Below are 23719 nucleotides of genomic sequence, written 5' to 3'. Positions count from 1 at the left end.
TTGCAGTAGTCCCGTGCCCCCTACGGGAGGGTATGCCTGACAACCAGCCTCCCACGCCCAGGCGCCACTTATGGTTAGCCCAGGTTTCAGCAGCCCAAGAAGCCCAGTAGTGTAATCCCAGTGTCACCATATGACCCAGGGACTGACCTTGTCTGTGTTATATGTTTTATTCATACCTGTGGTACAATGAAGGCTGATAGTGTTCATAATCAACATAATGGCACCTCTAATATACAGTGAGAATTGCCTAAGTCGGGAACTAACAAGTGAACAGGCTTAGTGGCCAGAGACAAGATGAACAGGCTTAGTGGCCAGAGACAAGATGAACAGGCTTGGTGGCCGGAGACTAGATGAACAGGCTTAGTGGCCGGAGACAAGATGAACAGGTTTAGTGGCCAGAGACAAGAAGGACAGGCTTAGTGGCCAGAGACAAGATGAACAGGCTTAGTGGCCAGAGACAAGATGAACAGGCTTAGTGGCCAGAGACAAGATGAACAGGCTTAGTGGCCGGAGACAAGAAGGACAGGTTTAGTGGCCAGAGACAAGAAGGACAGGCTTAGTGGCCAGAGACAAGATGAACAGGCTTAGTGGCCAGAGACAAGATGAACAGGTTTAGAGGCCAGAGACAAGATGAACAGGTTTAGAGGCCACAGACAAGATGAACAGGCTTAGTGGCCAGAGACAAGATGAACAGGTGTAGTGGCTGGAGACAAGATGAACAGGCTTAGTGGCCAGAGACAAGATGAACAGGTGTAGTGGCTGGAGACAAGATGAACAGGCTTAGTGGCCTGAGACAAGATGAACAGGCTTAGTGGCCAGAGACAAGATGAAGAAGTGTAGTGGCTGGAGACAAGATGAACAGGTTTAGAGGCCACTGACAAGATGAACAGGTGTAGTGGCTGGAGACAAAATGAACAGGCTTAGTGGCCAGAGACAAGATGAACAGGTGTAGTGGCTGGAGACAAGATGAACAGGCTTAGTGGCCAGAGACAAGATGAACAGGTGTAGTGGCCAGAGACAAGATGAACAGGTGTAGTGGCCAGAGACAAGATGAACAGGTGTAGTGGCCAGAGACAAGATGAACAGGTGTAGTGGCTGGAGACAAGATGAACAGGCTTGATAGCCAGAGACAAAATGCAATTATCACTCAGTTTCAACACACCATACCCCAACTCAGTACTCCTTTGTAGGGGATGGTTTTGACGGAAGTCCATGCTTTTCTGTCTTAATGTTTCTTTTTTTCAGTATAGGATGTTCTTCCAGTCAGCTTTCATATATAAACTGTTCTCTTCCATGTAGGTGGAGGTTTTCATGTTACAGCATCACAAACTAGCAACCTTTCACTACTCTCCTTACTACATTTAGTTTCCCACATTTGTCCACATGTTCATTCCACCTACGAGCATTTCAGTTAATTAATTTCCAGTTGCACACCTACTTATCTTTCTCCTTACTATATATCCACAATAATTCTAACCCATGTAGCTGTACTTTGTTCATTTAAATCCTTCATATATGACATATCTTCCTCACTCACTGTTTACATTTCATAATTGAAAATTTCTCTCATATTTCACCAGTTATGCCTCCAAATTTTTTATATTACAGCACCTAAGCACATAAAACTCATCTCCTCCTCCAACATCTCATTCTTTATTCTGATATTCTCTAATATGATTTGAAATCAGTACTTTTACTTATTTTGCCCAAATACAACAACCTCAACTCTGCAAATCCTATGAAATTTTTTTCAGCATCCCTGAAGTTGCTTCTCACTGTGCCAATAATGCAGCACCATCAACAGACAGAAAGACAAAGATTTCCCATACATTGCCACTTTGGTTCACTTCATCCCAGTACCTGGTGTCCTTGTTTGGTGTCCTTGTTTTGAATATCTCCTAAATCGCCTTCCATACAAATTAACTGTATTAACAAACAGGGTGATTAGACCTACCTTTGTTTCACACAGACTTTGTTCAGCTTTTTTTTTCAGCGTAAAGTTTATGTGATTTTTTTTTTTCTTTTTTTCCAATAATCCAAATATGGGCAAAAGTCAGTCATTTACAGTTCAAGGTTCTGGACTGTGGTAGCCATTTGTATGCCTCTTCACCTTGCAACAGTTGGCAGGACTGAATCTTTGTATTCTAATTTTCCTTGTGGCTTCCCATAATACAAAGTTGAAGAAATCTAATCTGTCCAGCACAAGTGACCCTCGGCTGAATAAACTCATCTGGCTAAGCCAGACTTTAATGCATTTTTTAGTTCCTATCCTGCAAAGTGCTAAACGATATAGTTTTGTAACACTTTATTGAGTAGGGGTATCTTTTAGCTGAATACAGTTGTTTGATAGCCAAAATAAAATCATTTTGCAATAGTCAGAATAATAATCAGTACTGTAGGTATGTGACATCTTGCCTTACAGCAGTGAAGTGCGTACAGTTATCAATGACTTCTTGTACATATATAAATACCAGCATCATCCTTTGTCACCTGCACCTGACCTTGCTTTTTACTATCTTATATATTAAAATTTTCCACTGCCCCAACAGATGCACGAGCTGTGTTTGCGGGAGTACAACCTAGCCATTCTGGACCGAGCTTTCCTTGTCCACTCACCAGGTATCAAGAGAAAAAAGACCAGCAAAGCTAAGAGTGAAGCCTGGAGGGAGCCTTTTGTTGCAAAGAATTCAAAAATATATGATCTCATTATGGATGAAATGCATAAAAAATTTGGCCCAAGTGAAAAATGCAGGCGCCATTGATGTGAAGGAGTTTCTATATATTTTCATCAGAGAAAATTACACTGACTTCAAGCTTATCGACAGTAATTACACTCTGTGAATATGTAAATGAGATTTTTTAGTACAAGGTTTTACCTGAGATGTCATTATTTTTCCAGTGATTGTGATGAAATTGATGCGGGTATCAGAGGTGCTTATCACATGGTGTTCTTCACCAAATAAGGAAACCCTTCCTAATATACTGTTAGAAATCTCAAGCAACCTCAAGTTGTTTTGATGCTGTGGTTTACATTCCTTTACTTTATATCCTTTCCTGATAAAAGGCCAAAGATCCTTCTCCACATGCAGTGGTGTTAATCAGAGAGTTTATGTACAGTACTGATATGATTCTTATTAAAACCGGTAAAAAACAGTACTAAATGAGGAAGCACTTATGTAATTCAAATGACTGTATGCAGTTCATGCACACAAGATGTGAACACTAATAAGCATCCCACAAAGAAACTATGAAACACAAAAAACATGCATCATGTCTATGCACATGTGACTGCAGCTAAGTGGCTCATTCAGTATCTCAGTCAAGATTGATTTACATGAAACAGAATTGCAAGCAAATAGTACAAGACATGAACAGAGATAAAAAATACTGTACCCCTAAGTGCTCTGGAACACTGAGCAAATCTGACGGGTTACTACAAAATGAGTAGGGCACTGCTCGTACTGAATATCATATTAGTTTTATAGTCTTCAATGTCTGAACACTCAATGCTTTGCAATGTCTTATTTCAACATCAGAAATTATAACACTGCATATGGAGAATGTACCAAAGATTTTTTTTTTTTTTAATAAGTTCATAGAACCAACTTCAACGCATAAAATACTTTACAGTAACTACAACGTATGGATGCATTAACGTTACTTTTGGCAGTTAAGTGGTTGTTAATCCTTGCAGTTTTTTTTTTTTTTTTTTTTTTTTTTTGCTACATTCAAACAATTCTATTCAGCTCAGGAAAGACCTCCAGGACAGAAGAGGTTAATGAAGGCTATATGCAATACCTTCAGTGTGACAAATCTTTCCTAAGCTGAATGAAATCATCAGAAGGTAGCAAGAATAAAATACAGTACAGTATAAAAAAAAAGAAAAAAGTAATCATGGTGAAGGTTTTTTCAAATTGATACTGAAGTTGAGAGAAGTACTGTGCAGCATCATAAGAGGCTGTACATTCCTTAAATCCATGCTCAATGTATGCTAAGTCAGTTAGGTAATCAGTCATTTAAGTACAGAGTGGCAGAAAAGTTGCACAACATAGGGATTGTGTATTAATGAGACATTTTATTTAACCCTATGGTTCACTGGTCCATAAATACTTCTGGTGATATGTGCACACTTTGGAATGCTGTACTTTAAACATTTTTTTTTTTTTTCTACAACTAAAAAAATAATAATAATTCTCCACCTATGAATTACTGTACACCCTCACCTTCAGCAATTATTGGTCTTTCTTGAAACCATGTAAATTATAAGAAAAAATGCTAGAAGATTTTTTAAAAACTACAAAAATCACATTTTACAGCTGTACAGATCACAATTTCACAAGCATTTCACCCGTGGAACTTAAGTTCTTTGGTATCAAAAGATTCAGAATTTCACTAGGTTTACAATGACAGTTTGGGAATTTTGATACCTCTAATAGTTTTTCAAGGAAGTAAAGAAAAACAGGAAAATTAGCAACATTTTGTATTTTTACTTTTTCATGATATAAATTCTTATTTGTACAGAATTATTCACAGCTGTTATAGAGATATTAATTACCCACCAGTGATTGAAAACTGAATTATCATGTAGCTGTGGAAAAAAGTATTACTTTACTTTTTTTTCCCTATTTTAGAGAGAATTTCTATACACATCTCATATATCAAGGTGTCCCAGAGGGTTAATTTATAATTATAAAATGAACGATCACAATAAACACAACATAATGAATAGTGTCATTGTTGGATATCCATTTCACACATCATCATCAGAATCAATAGATGCTGGAGCGGGAAGCCATCATGCAGTAGCACTATTATAAGTGGGTAGTTTTGCTGCCCAGTATTGCAAACGCCCCTCATGCACTGATGTGAAGCATACATGCAATGGTGCTGTGCACCCAGGGTAGAACAGCTACAGCATTCGTCCAGGAGCCAAACCTCCTCATATTTCCCAGCACCTCAACATGGGGAAGGACCCTGGCCTGACCTTAGTGAGGTTCTGCCTACCACAAGAGGGCACTGGTTCCTACATGGTTTATGTAATGTACCAAACATGTAGGACGGCCCCACTGAAGCAGTTATCTGCCTGTGATCAACAGTTTTGTTCAGCCATTTGGTCTGGGATTAACCCCTAAACTGGGGGGTTGTTTTGGCTCTCCTTGCATGTCCCGTGGGGGTTTTTGCGCTCCGACAGACTTTGTAAAAATATTTGCCAAAAATCAGTTATTAGTCCTAGAATATTATAATTATATATGCTTATGGCACATACCTTTAGCTTTCTTCTGGGATTTTTGTTGAGCCTTCGTTGAGTACCGTAGGACTTGTGGAGACTTCTGAAGTTGGGTAATGAAGTCTCCACTTTACACTTCCTGACACCCCGTAATATGATTACCACAGCCTGATATTATCACTAAAAACACAATTCTATGATTTTCAAATAGTTTGGAATCCATACTCCAAAAAAAAAAAAAAAAAAAAAACACTGTGAAAGCAATGAAAATTACGAGCACGAATGACCTTCCCACTTGCACTCGTTCGCCGCTGGTATTCTGTCATTTATTATTCATAAAAACACTCACACTTTATATTTCTATTACTATATAACACTTATATATATCTGCAGTCTTTATCCATAAGTTTCCTTCAGTAATAGTAGTTTATTGTCACTGTAGGCATTCAATTTCTCTTTCAGTAAAATACATAGCATTCACTTTCTCGTCCTGTATACTAGCGTTGAGAGCGAATCTGTCACTTTCACTTCCACTTTCATAACTCATAGTATTCATACATGCTAGAGTGAAACGTTCACTTTCATTACTCCTAATATATATACTCGTATTCTTATATTACTAATCATTTACATTTCTATTTACATTCTCTATTTTATTTACATTATTTACATTTCTATTTTATTTACACTGTGTTATGCACTGTCACTTGCAGTAACTTATAAAACTATTTTCCACTGTTCACTTATACAGTATTTACATTCATTGCTTTCACTTGCTGTTTACACATTATTTACATTTCCACTTGCGCTGTTTTACTCACCAGAAAGATCGTAGTCACTGTCCATCATTTTCATTGATAAATTAGCCAGTTCACATTCCACAGCAGTCACTTAGCCCTTTACCCCTTTCCACAAGAGGTTTAGTAGGGGTAGAGGTCACAGGGCCCTTTGGATAGAGGTCACAGGGCGGAATTAGACAGGCGCGAATCCAACGTGGTTTCACCTTGAAAGACGACAGTAAACTGAATGCTGTGGTGGTCTAGGGGGAGTGCAATGCTGCCAATGTCAGAGTGGTGACAGCTGCTAATATTTACGCTATGAAATGATTGGCAGGAAATCTAGACAATACATAAAAAATTAGGTAGTTCCAGGTGAATGTAAATATCACTTAGGCTTCTCTCTTCCTTTCTTATATATATTTTTATTATGAGAATAGATTATACAGCATATTTCAAGGGGAAATAAACAGGGAAAATTAGCGAACGAGTGCACATGAGGTGTTGTCAGGTGATAATTAGCCAATTCCAGGTATATGGCACTATCACTTACCTTATTTCTTTTTTGTATATATTATTTGGTATAAGAATAGGGCATAGGGCTTATTTCAATGGATGAAATCAGTGGAAAATTCCAGGGAAGATTTACTTAGCACAGCCTGGCCGGGCAGGCGAGAGGAGAGGATAATGGAGGGGAGGTAGGGAGGGGAGTCAAGAATGGGGAGAAATGGCTAAATTGTCAACAATGGATGGGAGTACAGATGAGATTAGGAGTGCTGACTCGTGTTGGAGATTGGCAGTACTGATAGACGATACAAGCCACCACTTGAAAGCCCGGGCGAATTCAAAATAACACAGAATCACAAAAGTGACACCCTGTGGTATGACCCCTTGCTCCCAAGCGTCACAAAAGTGACGCCCCGCGTTAAGGGGTTAAGCACCAACAAACACCCCTTAACTTCCTCCTATTCCCGAAAAGGAAGATAGTGGACTGCCTGCAGTCCACCAGGTTCATGTTTAAATGAGCCTGGAGTCACATCATCATCACCATCATTATCATCATTATCTCCAAAATCCTGCTCCCTCTAGGAATACGCTATCAGAATGGCTGTGACAGAACCACCTCCATGCTATTTCTCACTCCCAAGATCATTCCTTATCTTCTTCCTTCTCTCTCACCAGTATATTGTTTCACTCTTTCAAACTGTAGACACTCCACACTTAGTTTAAATATATCAGCTCTATTTCAGTGCATTTATTTTTTCCCCATCAGTTGTATGAATCCATTTAAAGAGTATTTATAAATTTCTTCACCCTGCAGATGTATGCAGTTGTTTCAGGAAAGGTAATTTCCCCAGCTTGTAACCTAGAAAGCTTCTCTCAGGTTTACTTTACCAGAAATAACACACTTTCATATAGGGACCTTTTCCTCTTCAAATTACCCATCTTACCCTTCAGAATACTGTCTAAGGTCTCCAACTGCTCTTCTCTGAAGTTATTTCTCAGTAACCTCGCACTCTGTTTTATTAAGTTTGCATAATATATTCAGCTAAAACATTTAAACCAATTATTGTCCCCAACCACCTGACTCCCGGTTGTTATTTTCTAAAGTTATTATGAAAATATACTCAACTTAGCCTCAGAATCCCCAGGAAACGGAACCATAAATATCCCCACTACTGGCCCTGTCGTAGTGACAATCACTCAAGATGTCATGAACCACTGTCTGTCAGTTTGTGAAAGTGCTTATAGCTTTTTTCCCATGATTTCCATTACAAAAGACATCTCCTCTAAACCTAACAGCCATTTCCTAACCAAAACTTTGCAGACTGAGTCTGCTGATAGCAGTCCTTATTCAGTATTATCCTATTTTCTTTATACTCATTCCATAGCCAAAGAGAGCTGTTATATGTATGTGCCCAACAGTATTACTTGTTCCTGAAATGAAATCTTCTGAACTTTCTACACTTGGGCTATCCTACCAGTTTTAAAATATGGTATGTCTGTCTTGTTTGCATACCAATTAACTCTACTGACAATCCAGAATTCTCTGTCCATCTTGATTCTAAAGTATAACTCATTATTTTCATTCTTCCATACTCTGAAATATCCATTTTCAGTGTTTGTCACCACCTCTGACTCTCTTCCTCATTTGACTCCATCTATTGAGCAAACCATTTTTTTTTTTTTTTTCTTTAATCTCTGTTGATCTTTAGTACTATAATTTATACAGCACCCTACACCATACCTCCCTGAAGAAAGTTAACATAATTTGACTGCTTCTTCAGCTCCTCTAATCACTGTCTTATTTCAGTAAATTGGCCGGTCACTCCAGTTAAGCCTTTAGACACTTTAAAGAGGCAGTGTCTGTGGCATGGTGTTGGAAAATAGAGACTTTCAGACAGTACTTCTTTAAATTTCCCTGGAATGATTAATGCATCTATGACCAACAGCAATCTCACCTCTTTGCCTGTTGCAAAGATTATCCTCATGGGCATGGAAGTAAATATTCCTTTTTCTTGCTTTCTAAAACAGTGCCAAAAAACCTTAATCACACTGACTGTGATGGGGAGGTGTTACTCGTGCCATCTAAACTCTGAATTGCATGTGTTCTATGTTTCTGCTTGGAATCATACTTTGTTCCTAATCCTGCCCAAAAACTTTGATCCGTTCTTATTCCAATGAACATTTACAAATTCTTCCTGCTCCTGGAACCTTGCCAAAAAGATTTCTATCATTATTCTTTCTCGTTCCTTCCTCTTTAGCACTAGGATTATTCTGTTTTTTTTTTTTTTTCTCCCCCTTGATAAAATCGAGCTCTGCTTGATTATACTTATGCCTCTGACTTCCTTTAAAAGAGTCAGGCATTGTTTCTCCATCCCCTTCCCAGTCTGGTCTTGTGATTCTTGACATTAAAATTTCTTGAAAATGTGTACTCTCTGCCCTCACTAACCTGAGTTCTTACGCATATGGCATACAATCCTGATGGGATCACTCATGTTGCTTTTAAAGAACTGTGTTCTGCTTACATCCTTTCTAGGGAAACTATTTGACTTATGTATCAACTGTTATCTTCCATTTTTGCTGGATGTTTGCTCTCACTCATCATGTCCTGAAAAAAGGTGACCACTGCCAGCCTCCTAAACTAATGCAGAATTACCTTAATCTCTCTGAGTTTATGCTCAAAGATTTTTTTTTTTTTTCTCATACACTTTTTCTTGGCGTGTTTGGCCATGTGGAGAGGATGGAGAGTGAGAGACTGATGAGGAGAGAGTATGTGAGTGAGGCGGAGGAGGGGAGAGGAAAGGGGAGGCCAAGGATGAGATGGATGGATGGAGTGGAGAGGTATATGAGAGAGGGGGGTGTGAGCTGGGAGCAGGGCAATGAAATGGTGAGGGACAAGGTGATATGGAGGCAATTTGTTTGTGGCCACCCTTTATGGGATTAAAGCATCTGGCAATAGATAGACAGACAGACTTTTTTTTTGGCTGCCAGTATGTGCGCACTGGCAATCATCTTACATGCCTTTAAGAATGCAATGCATACTTAAGGAGATAGCCTCTACAGCCATCCAAAATCATCAGCCAAAATGCATCCTTCTTGAACCACCACCAATACCCCACAGAAACTACCCTGGCCAGAGAGCCAGACTACATTGCATCTGTTATCCTACACTGCTTCACTGCCAACACAAAGTACACTTTACTAACAATACACTATGCCTTAACAGCATTGCAATCCCCCACACAACACACTCACCAAATATACCTCACTGGCACAATACAGACAATCCCTCAACATAAGTTGAACAAAAGTTTTTTCAGAGCACCCAGTTCAAGTTGAAGTTACATTCTGAGGCTCATCTAGATTTGCAGCCAGATGAGCCTCAGGATGTAACAAAAACAGATTCCTAGCCACCTTCCCTTCTGGATTTTAATGTTTTCTCATCCCTCTTTCGGGATTTCAGTGAAATATTTACTGCTGCACTACACATCTCAAAGGCAATTCACAGATTCTGGCACACATCTTATATTCCTGAACTGCTCTTCTACATTTATTATCCCACTTTCTGTGCCTTCATCCCAAGTTTCCTCTCAAGCTTTTTTTTACAAAAGCTGCTGTTGTAGGTCGTCACTTTTTTTTTTTTTTCCCCTATGAGTTCTGCCTTGTCTCTAATCATTCCTCCCCTTTATCAGTGACCTACTAAGCTGTGCATCTAACAAAACAACTCTTACAGAAATGACTTCATTGGTTCCTTATCCATCCACTTCTCACAGCCTCTATCACAACGGTTACTACAACAGTTATGACAGGAGGTTTTGCCACACCTGGCTTCTAATTTGTTCTGTATTTTTGAGATGATCAAATAACATTTTGTTTTTAATACCTCAACAACTCAATTCCACAATCTTTAAACTTTTCAGGCATTAACATGATTATACCCTTTCAGCAACACAATACTCAGTCCTTCATTCTTTTATCCCTGGTGTTTTTTTCTCATGAGCTCTCATGGAAAGTATCACATTACCTGTCTTGCAAATTCAGCTTCACAGAGTTAGGCATGCTCGCTATGCTTCTTTAACTCTTACCAGCTGCAGACTTTATATGAGAGGCCTTATTCACCAATATGTAGAATACAGCTTCCATGTGTGGGGGAACTTCAAATCATATAGCATTTCGAAACAGGATGGAGTCAAAGTTTTTTTTTTATCCTATCAATTCTCTAATTCTCTTGTCACTACTACTCAGATCAGTACTTTTCAAAGCTGTTTGCACCCCTCCCTTATTACTGTGGGCATGCATTAACAGTGAGCCTACATACTCTGATCTGTATTCTCAGTCTTTTATGTAGTTAAATGATCTGTTTTGGAAGTTTTTCCCACTACCTATGAACTCCAGTCTTTTAAATCAATTGTGTCCATGCTTCTCTAAATCAACATATCGATTTGAGGTCTCCTTTATTTAACATTCTTTGAGTGGAACAAGTGTAGCAGGTTGTCAGCCCTTACTACTGGTACTCTCTTGATAGCCTTTACTACTGGTACTATCCTTGATAATAGCCACCTTTTGGTGGCTACTATCAAGGATTAAAATTCAAAATAGTGAAGTCTGAGTGTAGAAACATACATGAGCATCGTCACCTTGGAACTGACCCAGAGACCAACATGTTCCTGCACATGCGCAGCTCTAGGAACATTTGAAAATGGACAGGTTTAGGCAGCTAGCTTGAATCTGATAAAACTTTTGATTTGTTTAAAATTTAGAAGTTCGAGTATGAGATGGTTGACTGTACTACCTTCACTGAAGAATTTTACAGCCTCCTACAATGCTCTCCTAAACCAAATGTGTCCAGCACTCCCCAGCAACACTCCCAATCCACCCTATTATCATTTTTCCAATATGATATGCTGATTCAAGTTTAGTTCTTCCCACACTATTTATTAAATACAGCTATTCCCGAACACAACAAAATGTTTATGAGATGCCATCCAGTACAATGATCACAGTATGAAATATAAATACCATTAATTCACCAAGGTTAACTTTGGTTTGTGTAAGGTGAACAATCTGTAACTGCCAAATATTTAGTGAGGTTTTATTTCATTCCTAAAGAAATGCTGAAGTACATTACTGCTATAATTTACCCGACACCTTAATTTTCTCATGTCAGTAGCACTTCCTTTCATACTTTTATATTAGCACTGTATCTAACTACAGATCTGTTAGATTATACTGTACCTTAGTCATGGTATAGTGAGGATCAAGTGGCTAAGTTTTAACTAGAGACAGATTTGACAATGCCAGAGTGCCAGGAGGGCAGCAGCATGCAGTGAGGACACTGTATTGCTACTATGGATCTCCAGGAGGTTCAGAGTAACATGAGAAAGGCAAATTTATTGATACAGGATTTAACAATACAGTGCAGTGTACAATGCTACTGTGGTTTATTTATAAAATGGCACAGTTGGCTGAGTTAATTCACGGACATGTGAGAGCATACATAAGGGACTCCATAGAGAGGCTGCTAGAGATCAAGCAGTGCGGAGAGCTTCCATTAGGTGACCATAGCTGGTGCAAGCAGGCATGTTGGAGCCTTTATAAAGAAAAGAAATGAAACAAACAGTAGGACATGTGATATGGTAATGGTGCAAAAGTCTCCTCAAAATGCATTGTTTTGGAAAGGTGATTGATGTGGCTAAATGTGCTTTACATGGGAACTCAATATGGTAAGGTCAGTAGCCCCACTTGTTACTTATTAATGTCCACAGATTCACAAAGCCAACAGTGCCAAATAAGTACACACAAAGATCATCAACACACCATGATTCAGTCTGGCTATGGCAGTCTTTGGAAGAGCATATGATGTGGATTTTCTCCCTTATAACACTGCACACTTCATTCACAGATTTTATAAAGGATGAGTACTTATACTATTAACAGTACAGTCCTCTTAAGTATTGCTGGCCCCTGCTAATACAACAAAACATAATTATGTTCAAGTGGTATTTAATGTTCTGACCATTCCCGTTAACCCTTAGAGCTTAAGTTTCCCAGCGGCAAGTAATATCACCTGGCATTAGAATGGGTTTATGTTCTTGTTGTTGTTGTTGCTCAACCCCAATCTGCTCAGCTGAACACATCTGCCCACCACAGGCAACCAACTGCTCCTGTGGGACCATCCAATAAGTAAAGTACAGTACCGTATACACATTGCACAGGGATGCAGCTCCCCTTTGTAGTAGATGGCACATCACCAGGGTTGGACTAGGGTCCTTCCTATGATGAGGTGCAGGGAAATATGAGGTTTGGCTCCCAGGTAGATGCCGCAGCTGTTCCACCCAAGGTGCACAGTGCCAACACATGTAGGATCCTTGTTCTGAGTAAAATTGATAATCATCCCTTGAGAGTTAAGAGTTTAATCATGACAGTTTCATAACCCTAAGATCTCGGAAGGTTGCACAGTGGCAACGAAATCATCCGGTGTTAGCCAGTGTAAAACAGATGTCATTCCCCAAAGTTTAAGGGTTAAATTTTTACAGTCTAATGAGACTCATTAGAATTATTATTACAGTAAATTGTATTAATCATTCCCATATTACTCCCTTCAAGATACTGTATAAAGGCTGGAGGCAAGGCTGCTGGAGCCTAAACTACTTAAAGAGCAGGAGAAAGATCTATACCCCTAGAAGCATTAGAAGATCAGAAACTTCAAAATAATCTCTGGGAGACTAAAACCCACTTGTGCAATGCAAGGTCATCACTGATTGTTGTGAAATGGTATACCGTCAGGTTCTATGCATAATAATAATAATAATAACAATAATGGTTGATCTTTTCTTTCTCAAATGTACTATACACATTATTGTAATGTTGCGGAAAACTGCAAACCATAAGATATAGAGAGCCAAAGTGATGACATCACGTTACCATAGCAATAATCTGTTGGTTCTACACAAACATCTGACATTGTGACTTTTACAATATCATCTCTTGTTTCTTTCTTCTGGGAGGAAGGAAATCAATATGTAAGTGAAAAGACACTATAAATGTATTCATTCACCAACCTTCTCTTATTCTAGTGGTGTAATATTAGGTAAAGCTAAGGCTGGCTTCAAAAACAGTCTTCAAACCTAGTATAACAACCTTCTCTTTCTCTAGTGTTGTAATATTAGGTCAAGTCAAGGCTAGCTTCAAAGTCTACAAACCTAGGGTATCTGAAATGTGTCAGGTTTGGCTGCACACTTTTTCTTAATATGTATCTTATCTCTGTTTTATGGTAATATTTATCATTGATGGCAGAAATAAAGTTTCTTTATGCAGCCATCATTTTTTCTGACTTGCAAGGAGTAGGTCGGTGAATATATTATCAGATTATAAGTACCAGCATTGTACTTTGGTTCTGTGACACATAGGTAGAACACCAGAATTCAGTACAATATAAATTTGAAAGAAAACTCTGAGTTATGCAAAATGCTTATCAATCTAGCAGATACTGTAGTTCCAATTATCTTTTCAACTGCTTAATCTGATTTTACCTTCTGCCACAGAACAGTATGTTCACTGGGTTACATTGTTGTATATATACTGTGTGCCCAGTAGCCAATTTAAGGTCCATTTGCTATTACTTCAGGTTGTATAGGTTTCTGTGGGTTTTGTTCACTGGCAAACCTACAGTAAGTTAGGTCAGGTCAATTTTTGGCATAGGTGGGTTTCATGGCAGTCTGTGTTAGTTAGGCCTAGTGGCAGTCTGTGTTAGTTAGGTCTAGTGGCAGTCTGTGTTGGTTAGGTCTAGTGGCAGTCTGTGTTGGTTAGGTCTAGTGGCAGTCTGTGTTGGTTAGGTCTAGTGGCAGTCTGTGTTGGTTAGGTCTAGTGGCAGTCTGTGTTGGTTAGGTCTAGTGGCAGTCTGTGTTGGTTAGGTCTAGTGGCAGTCTGTGTTAGTTAGGTCTAGTGGCAGTCTGTGTTAGTCTGGTCAAGTGCCAGTCTGTGCTAGTTAGGTCAAAATTTGATTTGGTTAGGTTAGCACCAGCAATAGTCTTGATTAGTCACCCAGGTTGATTTGTTTGGTTTGGTATGGTGGCAGGCTAGCAGTATGATGAAAAACTGTTTTAGCCAACGCTATCATTAGTACTGAATTCTACTTTAGAAGGTATAAAACTCTTGCATACGGTTTTACCAAGAGTTTTGCATAGCACCTGAAACATGTTGATACTGTACTTACTGTATTTCAGTATCTTACTTGTTCAAGCATGAATTTACCTATTTTGTATGTTTTCTGCACCCCGGAATTCTTTACGCCATTTTTATGTAATTGACACTAAATTGTACTTTACTGTGGAATGGAAGAACAATTTTAATGACCCTTTCAGGGATTATGCCAAATCAAGAAAAAGTATACTAAAAGGAAATCACTGCATAAAGAAACTACTTCTGCCAGCAATGATAAAGTAAATATTACCATAAAATAACAGAAAGGTATATACGGTGGATTCTCAAATTTCGACAGTTTAGAATTCGATGATTCGAATTTAGATGCATTTTGGAGTGGTCTGCCTACCTCACTTTTCGATGCAAAATCGCAAATTTCGATGCTCTCAGGGGCTTCATAAGCAGAAACAGTCAAAGCTCATGACCTTCTTCAGGCCAATTACTAGGGTGTTGCAAGATATAACTATCCAAGAGGGTGAGGAGGAAGATGTTGAAACTGCAGATGTCCAGATACTCAAGGATGATTTTCATTTTGAGGAATCTGAGTTGGATACCTCCACAGAGGAGGTTACTTGAACTAAGTGGTCCACCCCTGCCACACACCACCAACACCAGCCAGCCAAGTGATAATATTCCATAACCCAAGGTTAGCACTTTACAGGGTACAGTGTGCTATACTGTAACTACTGTAATAAAAACTGTGACAGGATACTGACAAAATGTAACAAATTTTGCTGTATTCTGAACTACAGTACAGTATGGCAATACAGTGCAAAACTACAGTTATGTAACCACATTTATAGTTCACAAAGTTTACAGGGAGTGTGGGCAAAAAATGATTTTACATAGTGAAGTTGGGAGGCCCCAGACCCAAACTAATTTTTCCCATAAGAAGTTCAGTTTAAATTTCGATGTTTTGAATTTCAGTATGTTTTTTTGGTACATATCCCCATCGAAACTTGAGAATCCACTATACTGTATAAAGAAAAAGTTTGAGGTCAAACCTGCTGACACATTCCAAACACCCTAGTTTTGTATACTTTCTTTGAGGGTAACCTTATCTATACCTAACATTAGACCACAAGAGCACGAGAACGTTGACATATAAATACATTTAAAGTGGTTTTCGCACTTGCATATTGATTTCCTTCCTCCCAGAAAGAAACGGGAGACGATATCTGCATACTGATTTCCTTCCTCCCAGAAAGAAACAAAAGACGATATTATAAAACTCGCAATTTCAGATGTTTGTTTAGAACCAGCATGATGGTAGTCATGGTTACATGACATCACACTTCGGCTCTCTACTGCATTCATGAATCTCTGAGCTGGCACTCAGTATGCTGACTGACTAAGATACATTCTCACCAACTACCTCTGTTTCTTTCACTAGAATTCTCTTAATATGCAGATCTTGAATATGGCTTTCCCTTTGATAAGTTTTCTTTGGAATGGATAAAGTTAGTAAACTTTGAACTTTGTATTCTTTCTTTTTACATTAAAAAAATGCTGAGTTACATTTGAATGTTTAAATGATGTCTTGGATATATCAGATTATTTTAGAATACACGTATAGATAAACTTAACCTGGCGAATATCCAGTCCTCCATACTCTTTATGCTGAGCTTGAGGTAGCCTGTCTTTATCAACTGAGTGCTACTTTCTGCCCCCAAAATGAAACATTAAAACCAATCCTTGCTATATCCAGACAATCAAACAGACCTGGCCCAATTTTTTAAATGAATACATCCCTCTGTGCAAGGTGGCTAATATGGCATCTGTGATTTGGAATGGGCAATTACTTTGGCATACCTTGCACTGCAACCTTCAAATAGTATCTTATAAAACATTTTAGTGAGCAGGGAAAAAAAAAATCCAGTTATTGGATATTAGTTAAAAGCATAGCATAATCCACAAAGACAAAGCTTAAAGCACAAGCCATTTGCAGCTAGGTAATTACTTATAACATTAAGAGCTAGGAGTGAAAAAAAATATGCTTGATTTAAAACCTGCCAAGCTTCATCTGCACTAGTCAGGAAAATATAATGCACACGTAGAATTCCAGTGATCCACATAAATCTCTTGAAATGTGAATAACGTCATATAGATAATAATTTTTTCCTTTTCCTCACTCTCTAGTGATGATAATATGCACAATGAATATTAAGATGTGCTCTAGTCTCCTAAATAGTACAGCCACCTCACTAATTATTCATCTGGATAAATAGAACTCTACTGTACATCGTGGTGTCCAAAACAGTGTCTATACAGCATGTTGGTATTATTTGCAAGTGACCTTAGACTCAACGCACAATCCTGAAATGTAGAATATGATGACTTTATGTATGCCAGACATAAATAAATAAATCATTATTCTACAGTCCACATTTCATCACTGTGAAATCATACCAAAGCCTTCCACTAGTGTACGGTACAACAGTAACATCACCAAACATATTTGTCTTTATTCTATAGAAAATTTCCCATAAAAAAAAAAAAATAGTAGTTTTATTATCCCACATCTCGTGTCATTTGAAGGTGAGGACAACAAGATTAGAACTGGAGTTACTGGTGACAGGTAGTACTGTATGTGGAAACTTTATGTGCTGATAAAGCAGTTTTTATGGCAGTATGTGTGATCTGCAAAAGGTATTGAATGAGTCGGAAAGAGTTAGCACATGACGAAACCAGATTCACTGCAAACAAAAGCAACTGAATAGCAGGTGAAAACAGAAAATATAACACACTGAGAGAATTCATAAATAATATGATATACAAGTTGATGTGGAAAAAAAAAAAAAAAAAAAAAAAAAAAAAAAAAACTGGGATGGGTCAGGTATATGGAGCGAATGGAAGGTGTGAGACTATTAGGAAAATGGAAGAGACAGGTGGCTTGAAGGAGGAAAAAGAGTCCAAGAAAAAGGTAGACAGATGACAAGTGTTGTTACTGAGTAATGCCTGGAGGTCATGAATTTGGAGAAAGCATATGACAGAGCTGATAGACAAGGAATGTGGAAAATATTAAGAATATATTATATAGAGCAAATAGGAAGATGATGAATGTCGTGAAGAATATATATGAGGATGCTAAGGTTGCAGTGCATGTGAATGGTGAACTGAGTGAATTTTTCTATCTGAATGTTGGACTAAAACAAGGATGTGTCATGTCTCCATGGTGGCTCAGTCTGTCTATGGATGGGGTTATACAAGAGATACAAGGTAGAGCAGTGGATGTTGCAGCGGCTCTAATGAGAGAGGGCAGCGTATACAAACTTCTTTTTATATTGTTTACAGATGATACTGTATTGTTAAGTGAAGGCGAAGGGGAACTGCAAGGCTTAGTGAATGAGTTCGGGCGAGAGTGTAAGAAACAGAATTTAAAGGTGAATGTAGGAAAGAGTAAAGTTGTGATCTTCGAGAGAAATTAAGTCACTGAATGCACAGTGAGGCTGGATGGTGAGGAAATGGAAAATGTGAGTGCATTTAAGTACTTGGATAGTGTGATGTGTAAGGATGGGAGTCTGGAGGATAAAGTGCTTGAAATAGTAAAACAGGGAAGAAAGGTTGCTGGTTCTTTGCAAGCAGTGATAAGAAACAGGGAAGTGGGCATGGAAGTAAAAAAGTCACTGCATGATTGTATTGTGATACCAACTCTAACGTATGGAAGCGAAGCTTGGACCTTGTTGGAAGGACAAAAGTCAAGAATGAGAGCACTGGAAATGAATTATTTGACAGGAGCATGTGGAGTTACATGGAGAGACAGACTGACAAATAAGGAATGGAAGGAGAGTTGTGGTGTGGATGTGAATATGATAGAAAGTGTTAGGAGAAATGCACTGGGGTGGTTTGGCCATGTGGAAATGATGGAGAGTGAGAGACTAATGAGGACAGTGTATGTGAGTGAGGTGGAGATTGAGGATGAGATGGAGGGATGGAATGGAAAGATATATTACAGAGGGGGAGGGGGAGCTGGTGGGAGAGCGGCAAAATGTCGGGGGACAGAGCAACACAGGGGCGATTTGTTCTTGGCCACCCCTTATGGGATTAAGGTGTCTTGCAATAGATAGATAGTGGTGACATGTGGAAGTGTGTGGTATGTAGGACTACTGGGCCTTGGGAGCAGGCTGCGAAGCCTATGCCCAGAGTCGGACACATTAAAAAAATAAAAAATAAAAATAAAATAATAATAAAAAATAAACCCACTAAATACATCCATAATATGATGGAAAGTATCAGACACATGCCTAAGCCTGATTAGCTTAATCAATAATGACAAAAAGGGCAAAATAAGGTAGAAATACATACCATAGAACTGATATGGGCTTGAGGTAATGGGTTTTGAGGTTAGAGAGTGGAGAGTCAGAGATACCACCTGTGACTTCCTCTTAATGTAGTGCCTCATCTTTCAATCCGTCCAAGCCATTGGAAACCACAGATTTTGCACCACCATTATTGGCAGAAACCAGCTCAGGTGCACAATAACGAAGTTTTTTCAGCCAAAAAATGCACAATAATGGCAGAAGTGCAGAGTTCATATAGCAGTAATGATCAGGGGATCACTGTACAGGACAGGTGACTGGAGAACTTAGTATTATCCAGGGTAGGATGGTTAGCATGCAGATGAAGAGAATCAAGCATGAAAATCTGTTACTAATTGCATTTTCATATGGGAGTGAAATCTGCTAAGAGAATGATGTCCCATGGTTACTTCATAAACAGACTGATATACTGTAGATAGGCAAAGACATAGGTTTAGATACAGAGACACAGGTAAACAGCACATGGCTGAAGCTGGGGTAAACTCTTGGTTTTGGAGAGAGAGAGAGAGAGAGAGAGAGAGAGAGAGAGAGAGAGAGAGAGAATGATTATATTTTATAGTAATGAATGGTGAGGGGTGAAGCACCTGAAATATGCAGATATATTCTGTACTACATGCTGACAGCGAGCAAGAGATCTGCAGGCTGGTGCAGAGTTTTGCTGATGCCTATGTGACTAACGTCTGTTACCATCATGCTTTGATAGAAAATATACTGAAGATAAGGGTAAAGTGATTGTTGAAGACAGGGGTGATTCTCAGAGTAATTCGCTGATGAATGGAAACTTAAAATCGTAAGGGAATTTTAGTACCTGGGCATAGAGATAAACATAGGTTACACAGGTAAATGTGCAAAAGAAGTGAAAAGTAAACTGGTACAGGGAAGGAAAGAGGTTTAGGTGTGGGAGTTGCAAGAGGATTGCATGAAGGAGTTTTTGTGTCCACATTAACATACAGGTGTATGAATTTTGTTACATTAAACCAAAAAGTCAAAGAATCAGAGCAGCTGAGATGGGGTTATTATGAAATGTGTGTGGAGTGCACAGCGGATAGGATCAAAAAAATAATGTGATAAAATGATTGATAAAAAGAAAGTGTGCACATATGGTAGGATCATATGGAGAGAAATAATACAGAGTGGTGTAAAGTGTATACAGTATGTGAATAAATCTGAAGATGGAACAAGGTGTAGTATGCTGAGAAGGTGGATAGATGAGGTAAATGAATGTGAGAAAGTAGGATATGGAGGATGGAAAGATGTGAAAAATGACAAGAGACTAAGGTTGTTAGATGGATATTGTATGGAAGTGTGTGTGACAGGGGTCTGACATCCCTTTTACAACTTGATGGTCAATGGGCTGACTCTGTCTGATAAGTACCGCAATATAAAGCACACGTCAATGGTTATTCCTGTGAGTTGGAGTTAGGATTCTGGAGGACTGCACTGTGAGTGAATGAATATGTGTCCCAATTCATTCAGCATGTTGTTAATTAGTTCTCACTGTCATTTTTATTTTTATTTTCTTGTTTTCTAGACCCAAACTCACCCCACTAGCAGGTGGAAAAAGAGACAGGATGATGACAGTGGGGATGATGGTGAATGATGGAGGGCATTCTACAGTATAGTGGTACAGTATGTACAGTAGCTTACAAATTGCCATTTTTGAAACAGCCACATAAATATGCAGGATATAGCCTATATTACAGAGGATTTACAAGTATTATAGAATGGAGGCAAGGGTGACAGAAGTGAGATGTGGCACTACCGAACAGACAAAAGGAAATATGCAGAGGCAGTATCGACATGTTCAAAGACAGCACAAAAGTATATTGGCAAAGAAAATCTTTGCAAGAGAGATCATGGTTAATGAGAGAAAGGAAGGCTACATGTTTCATGGAAGAAGAGAGTGGAGCAAAAACTGATGAGTGAGAAGGAAGAGGAAGATGTCTGGAAGAGTGAAAGAGGTTTGTGAGGACAGAGCAGCCTAAAGGAGGTTCCATTAAGGGGTTCCCAGAAGGGATCAAGTTACTGGAAATTATAATTACTGATGACACTGACAACACTAGTGACAGTGATGACCATGACAATGGTAACAGCGAGCGATGGCCACAGCAATGTCAATGACAACAAGTGGCAACAATGATGATCATGATCTTGATCATGAGGGGAAGTACCTCACCTAAATGAGGTCTCATCATAAACATCTAGACTCTACTGTCCCCCCAACTGGGTGGATGGCGTTCCATCAGAAGGCATAAGAAAAAGGAACTGTCTCTACAAACCACTACATCATGTTCTGTAACAGTTCAGCCCAAGAATTGTTGCGAGGACTGAAGCCAGAGAGAGGCAAGCTACACACAGTCAACATACTGTTGCCATCATTTGAAATGACAGAGTATGGACAGAAAGCAGAAGACAGTATCAGTCGTGGGGTGTGATGTCTGCAGTCAAGGAATCAGAGCTCAGAGGAGACATCCCTTCATCACAAGGTTACATTGTATCAAAAAGATACCAAGAACAGACTAGGGAGACAAACCAAGTCTATATTGCACTCCCTTAATCACATGGCAAAACCAACTAGCTAGAAACAGAGTAAGAAATTGCTGAACATAGAGACACAGAATCAGTGAATATATTACATTATTCATCCATCTCTAATCCATTTCTAACCCACAACAAGCATGGGGACTGGAGGCTAGGCTATTTGATCCTAATATTTCCGGTGTGGGTGACCAGCCTCACTCACCTGAGTGGCATTATGTGAGCAATAAACCCTAACCATCCCTCGGATGTATCCCCTGTGGACTCCGTTCAGCTGGAGTGTCTTAACTATTAGACCACCAGATGCCATTTGGTTATACAGTTACTGCCCAGCACTGTAAATGGTTTCCTGTACTATAGTGAACAGCTTAGCTTGACACTCAGTACAGAGGTAATGAGCCACCTGAAAGCATCACTGTATCTTAAACATACTTGAAAATAGGTATACTTTTCCATAGTAAATACTGTAGTGTTTTTTAAACCTCTCAAATGCCACTGTCTTATGTCTCTTTCACCTCTAAATAGTAACATATGTCTATATACAGTAAAACCTCGATATAACGGACTTCAATAGATCGGAATTCGCTTTTATCAGACTTGAGGATCTACCAGACTAAATTCCTGTATGTCGGAAAAAGTCCGATAAAGCCAGAAGCAGTAAGGACTGCCTGACCACTTCAGCTATGTTCACCACAATAAGGTAAATAAAAGATGTGTTTATCAGTGTACGGTACAGTATTATTATATGTATTATACCATTTGATTAATGTAGTGAAGTTATAACAAAGTACAGTACCTCAGTGGTAGTCAAAACAGTTTAAGAACTGTTCATGCAATCTGGATTAGTGTCTGATATATCGGAAAAAGTCCGGATTAGCAGGGGGAAGTCCGGATGTTGCTTTTGTTGGAATTTCGCATTTTTCGGAATCGTTAGGGCACCAATTAGTCTGTTATAGTGAGGTCTTACTGTAATGCATATCAATACTGTATGCAAGTTTGGCTATACAAGGAAGGAAGTGAGAGTCTGGCTACAAATGATGGTAATACATTAGGCTCTACATGAATGATGGGTTTCAACTGTCTGATTTGGGTAAATCCAACTCACGCAGAACCCTAGGTTAACACTGGGTGCAACATTCAGGGGATATCTGTACTGTACAGTGGCACCTCCAGTAACGCAATGAATTCTGCCAGGGTGCTGTGCCAAAAAAAAATGCATTATAAGTACCGTATTGGAAATCCATTATAAAGACCTAACCTGCTGTTGTACCTCTAACATATGGTTCCCAAGTGCTTTGTTAATGCACAAATGTTGTAACAATGTAACACACACACACACACACACACACACACACACACAATGAGGCAACACCAGAGGTAGCACGTCTGTCACCTTGCTTTGCGCTGCACACCCTTGGCCACAACTAAATAGTATCTTTATATGAGTCAAGCTCTGTACTAGGTTAAACTAAATGATGTTCTAATGTAGTAGAGCATGTATAAGCAAAAGTGTTGTCCAGATAATAGAATACATCCAATTAGTGCAAGAATCCGATGATCAACGCATCATCAACTGAGTGTCATCTGTCCCCAGGCGGGTAGCAGGAAGATGCAAACTTTGTAATTAGAACTGATCATTCTAAGTGAAATACCACACAAGATAAGTATCTTTAGTCAAGTGAATAAGGAAGGAGTTAAGAAAAGGGATAAAGGTAGAAAACAGGATGATGATTTCTACCAAGAACTGATTGAAATGGAAACATAATAAATTAATAGAGAAAGTGAATAACTGGAGAAAACTTTTCAAAATGAAATAGATGAAATTAAGAAGCAATTACGCATGCAGAATGAAGAAAATGAAAAATCAGTAAAGGACTTAAAGAAGACACAACAATGGATGACCTGTCAGTTGAGGTGGGTTCACTTAGAAGGAAGATTAGTGAAATGGCATGTACACTTGTCAACCATAATAGTATTTTGGAGGAGTTCAGAAATGATACAGAGACAATTAGGCAAGCAAGCAGTCTGATAGACCAAAGCAATGATAGTGAAAAGAAGATACCCACATGAACGAAGTGATGCAAAGTTACAAAGATGAAGTACAAACTACGTATGCTGAAATGGTGAAAGTAATTAAAGACTTAGAAAAGAAA

General features: G+C 38.9%; 1 protein-coding gene across 1 annotated transcript in view; it reads left to right on the top strand.

The window, feature by feature from the left end:
* Positions 1 to 2762, top strand: part of LOC145392695 (beta-1,4-glucuronyltransferase 1-like) — a 44006-nt gene extending 41244 nt beyond the window's left edge. Inside the window, exon 4 of the mRNA XM_080266999.1 lies at positions 2550 to 2762. Coding sequence (XP_080123125.1) covers positions 2550 to 2762 — 213 coding nt within the window. The remainder of the gene's footprint in view (positions 1 to 2549) is intronic.
* Positions 2763 to 23719: the final 20957 nt, after the last annotated feature.

This window comes from Coenobita brevimanus, chromosome 23 (genome assembly GCF_032717465.1).
Source record: "Coenobita brevimanus isolate Jiangsu-jjx chromosome 23, ASM3271746v2, whole genome shotgun sequence".
Classification (NCBI taxonomy): Eukaryota; Metazoa; Arthropoda; class Malacostraca; order Decapoda; family Coenobitidae; genus Coenobita; species Coenobita brevimanus.
Note: the sequence above shows the minus strand (reverse complement) of the source record. Positions and strands in the feature narration are given on the sequence as shown.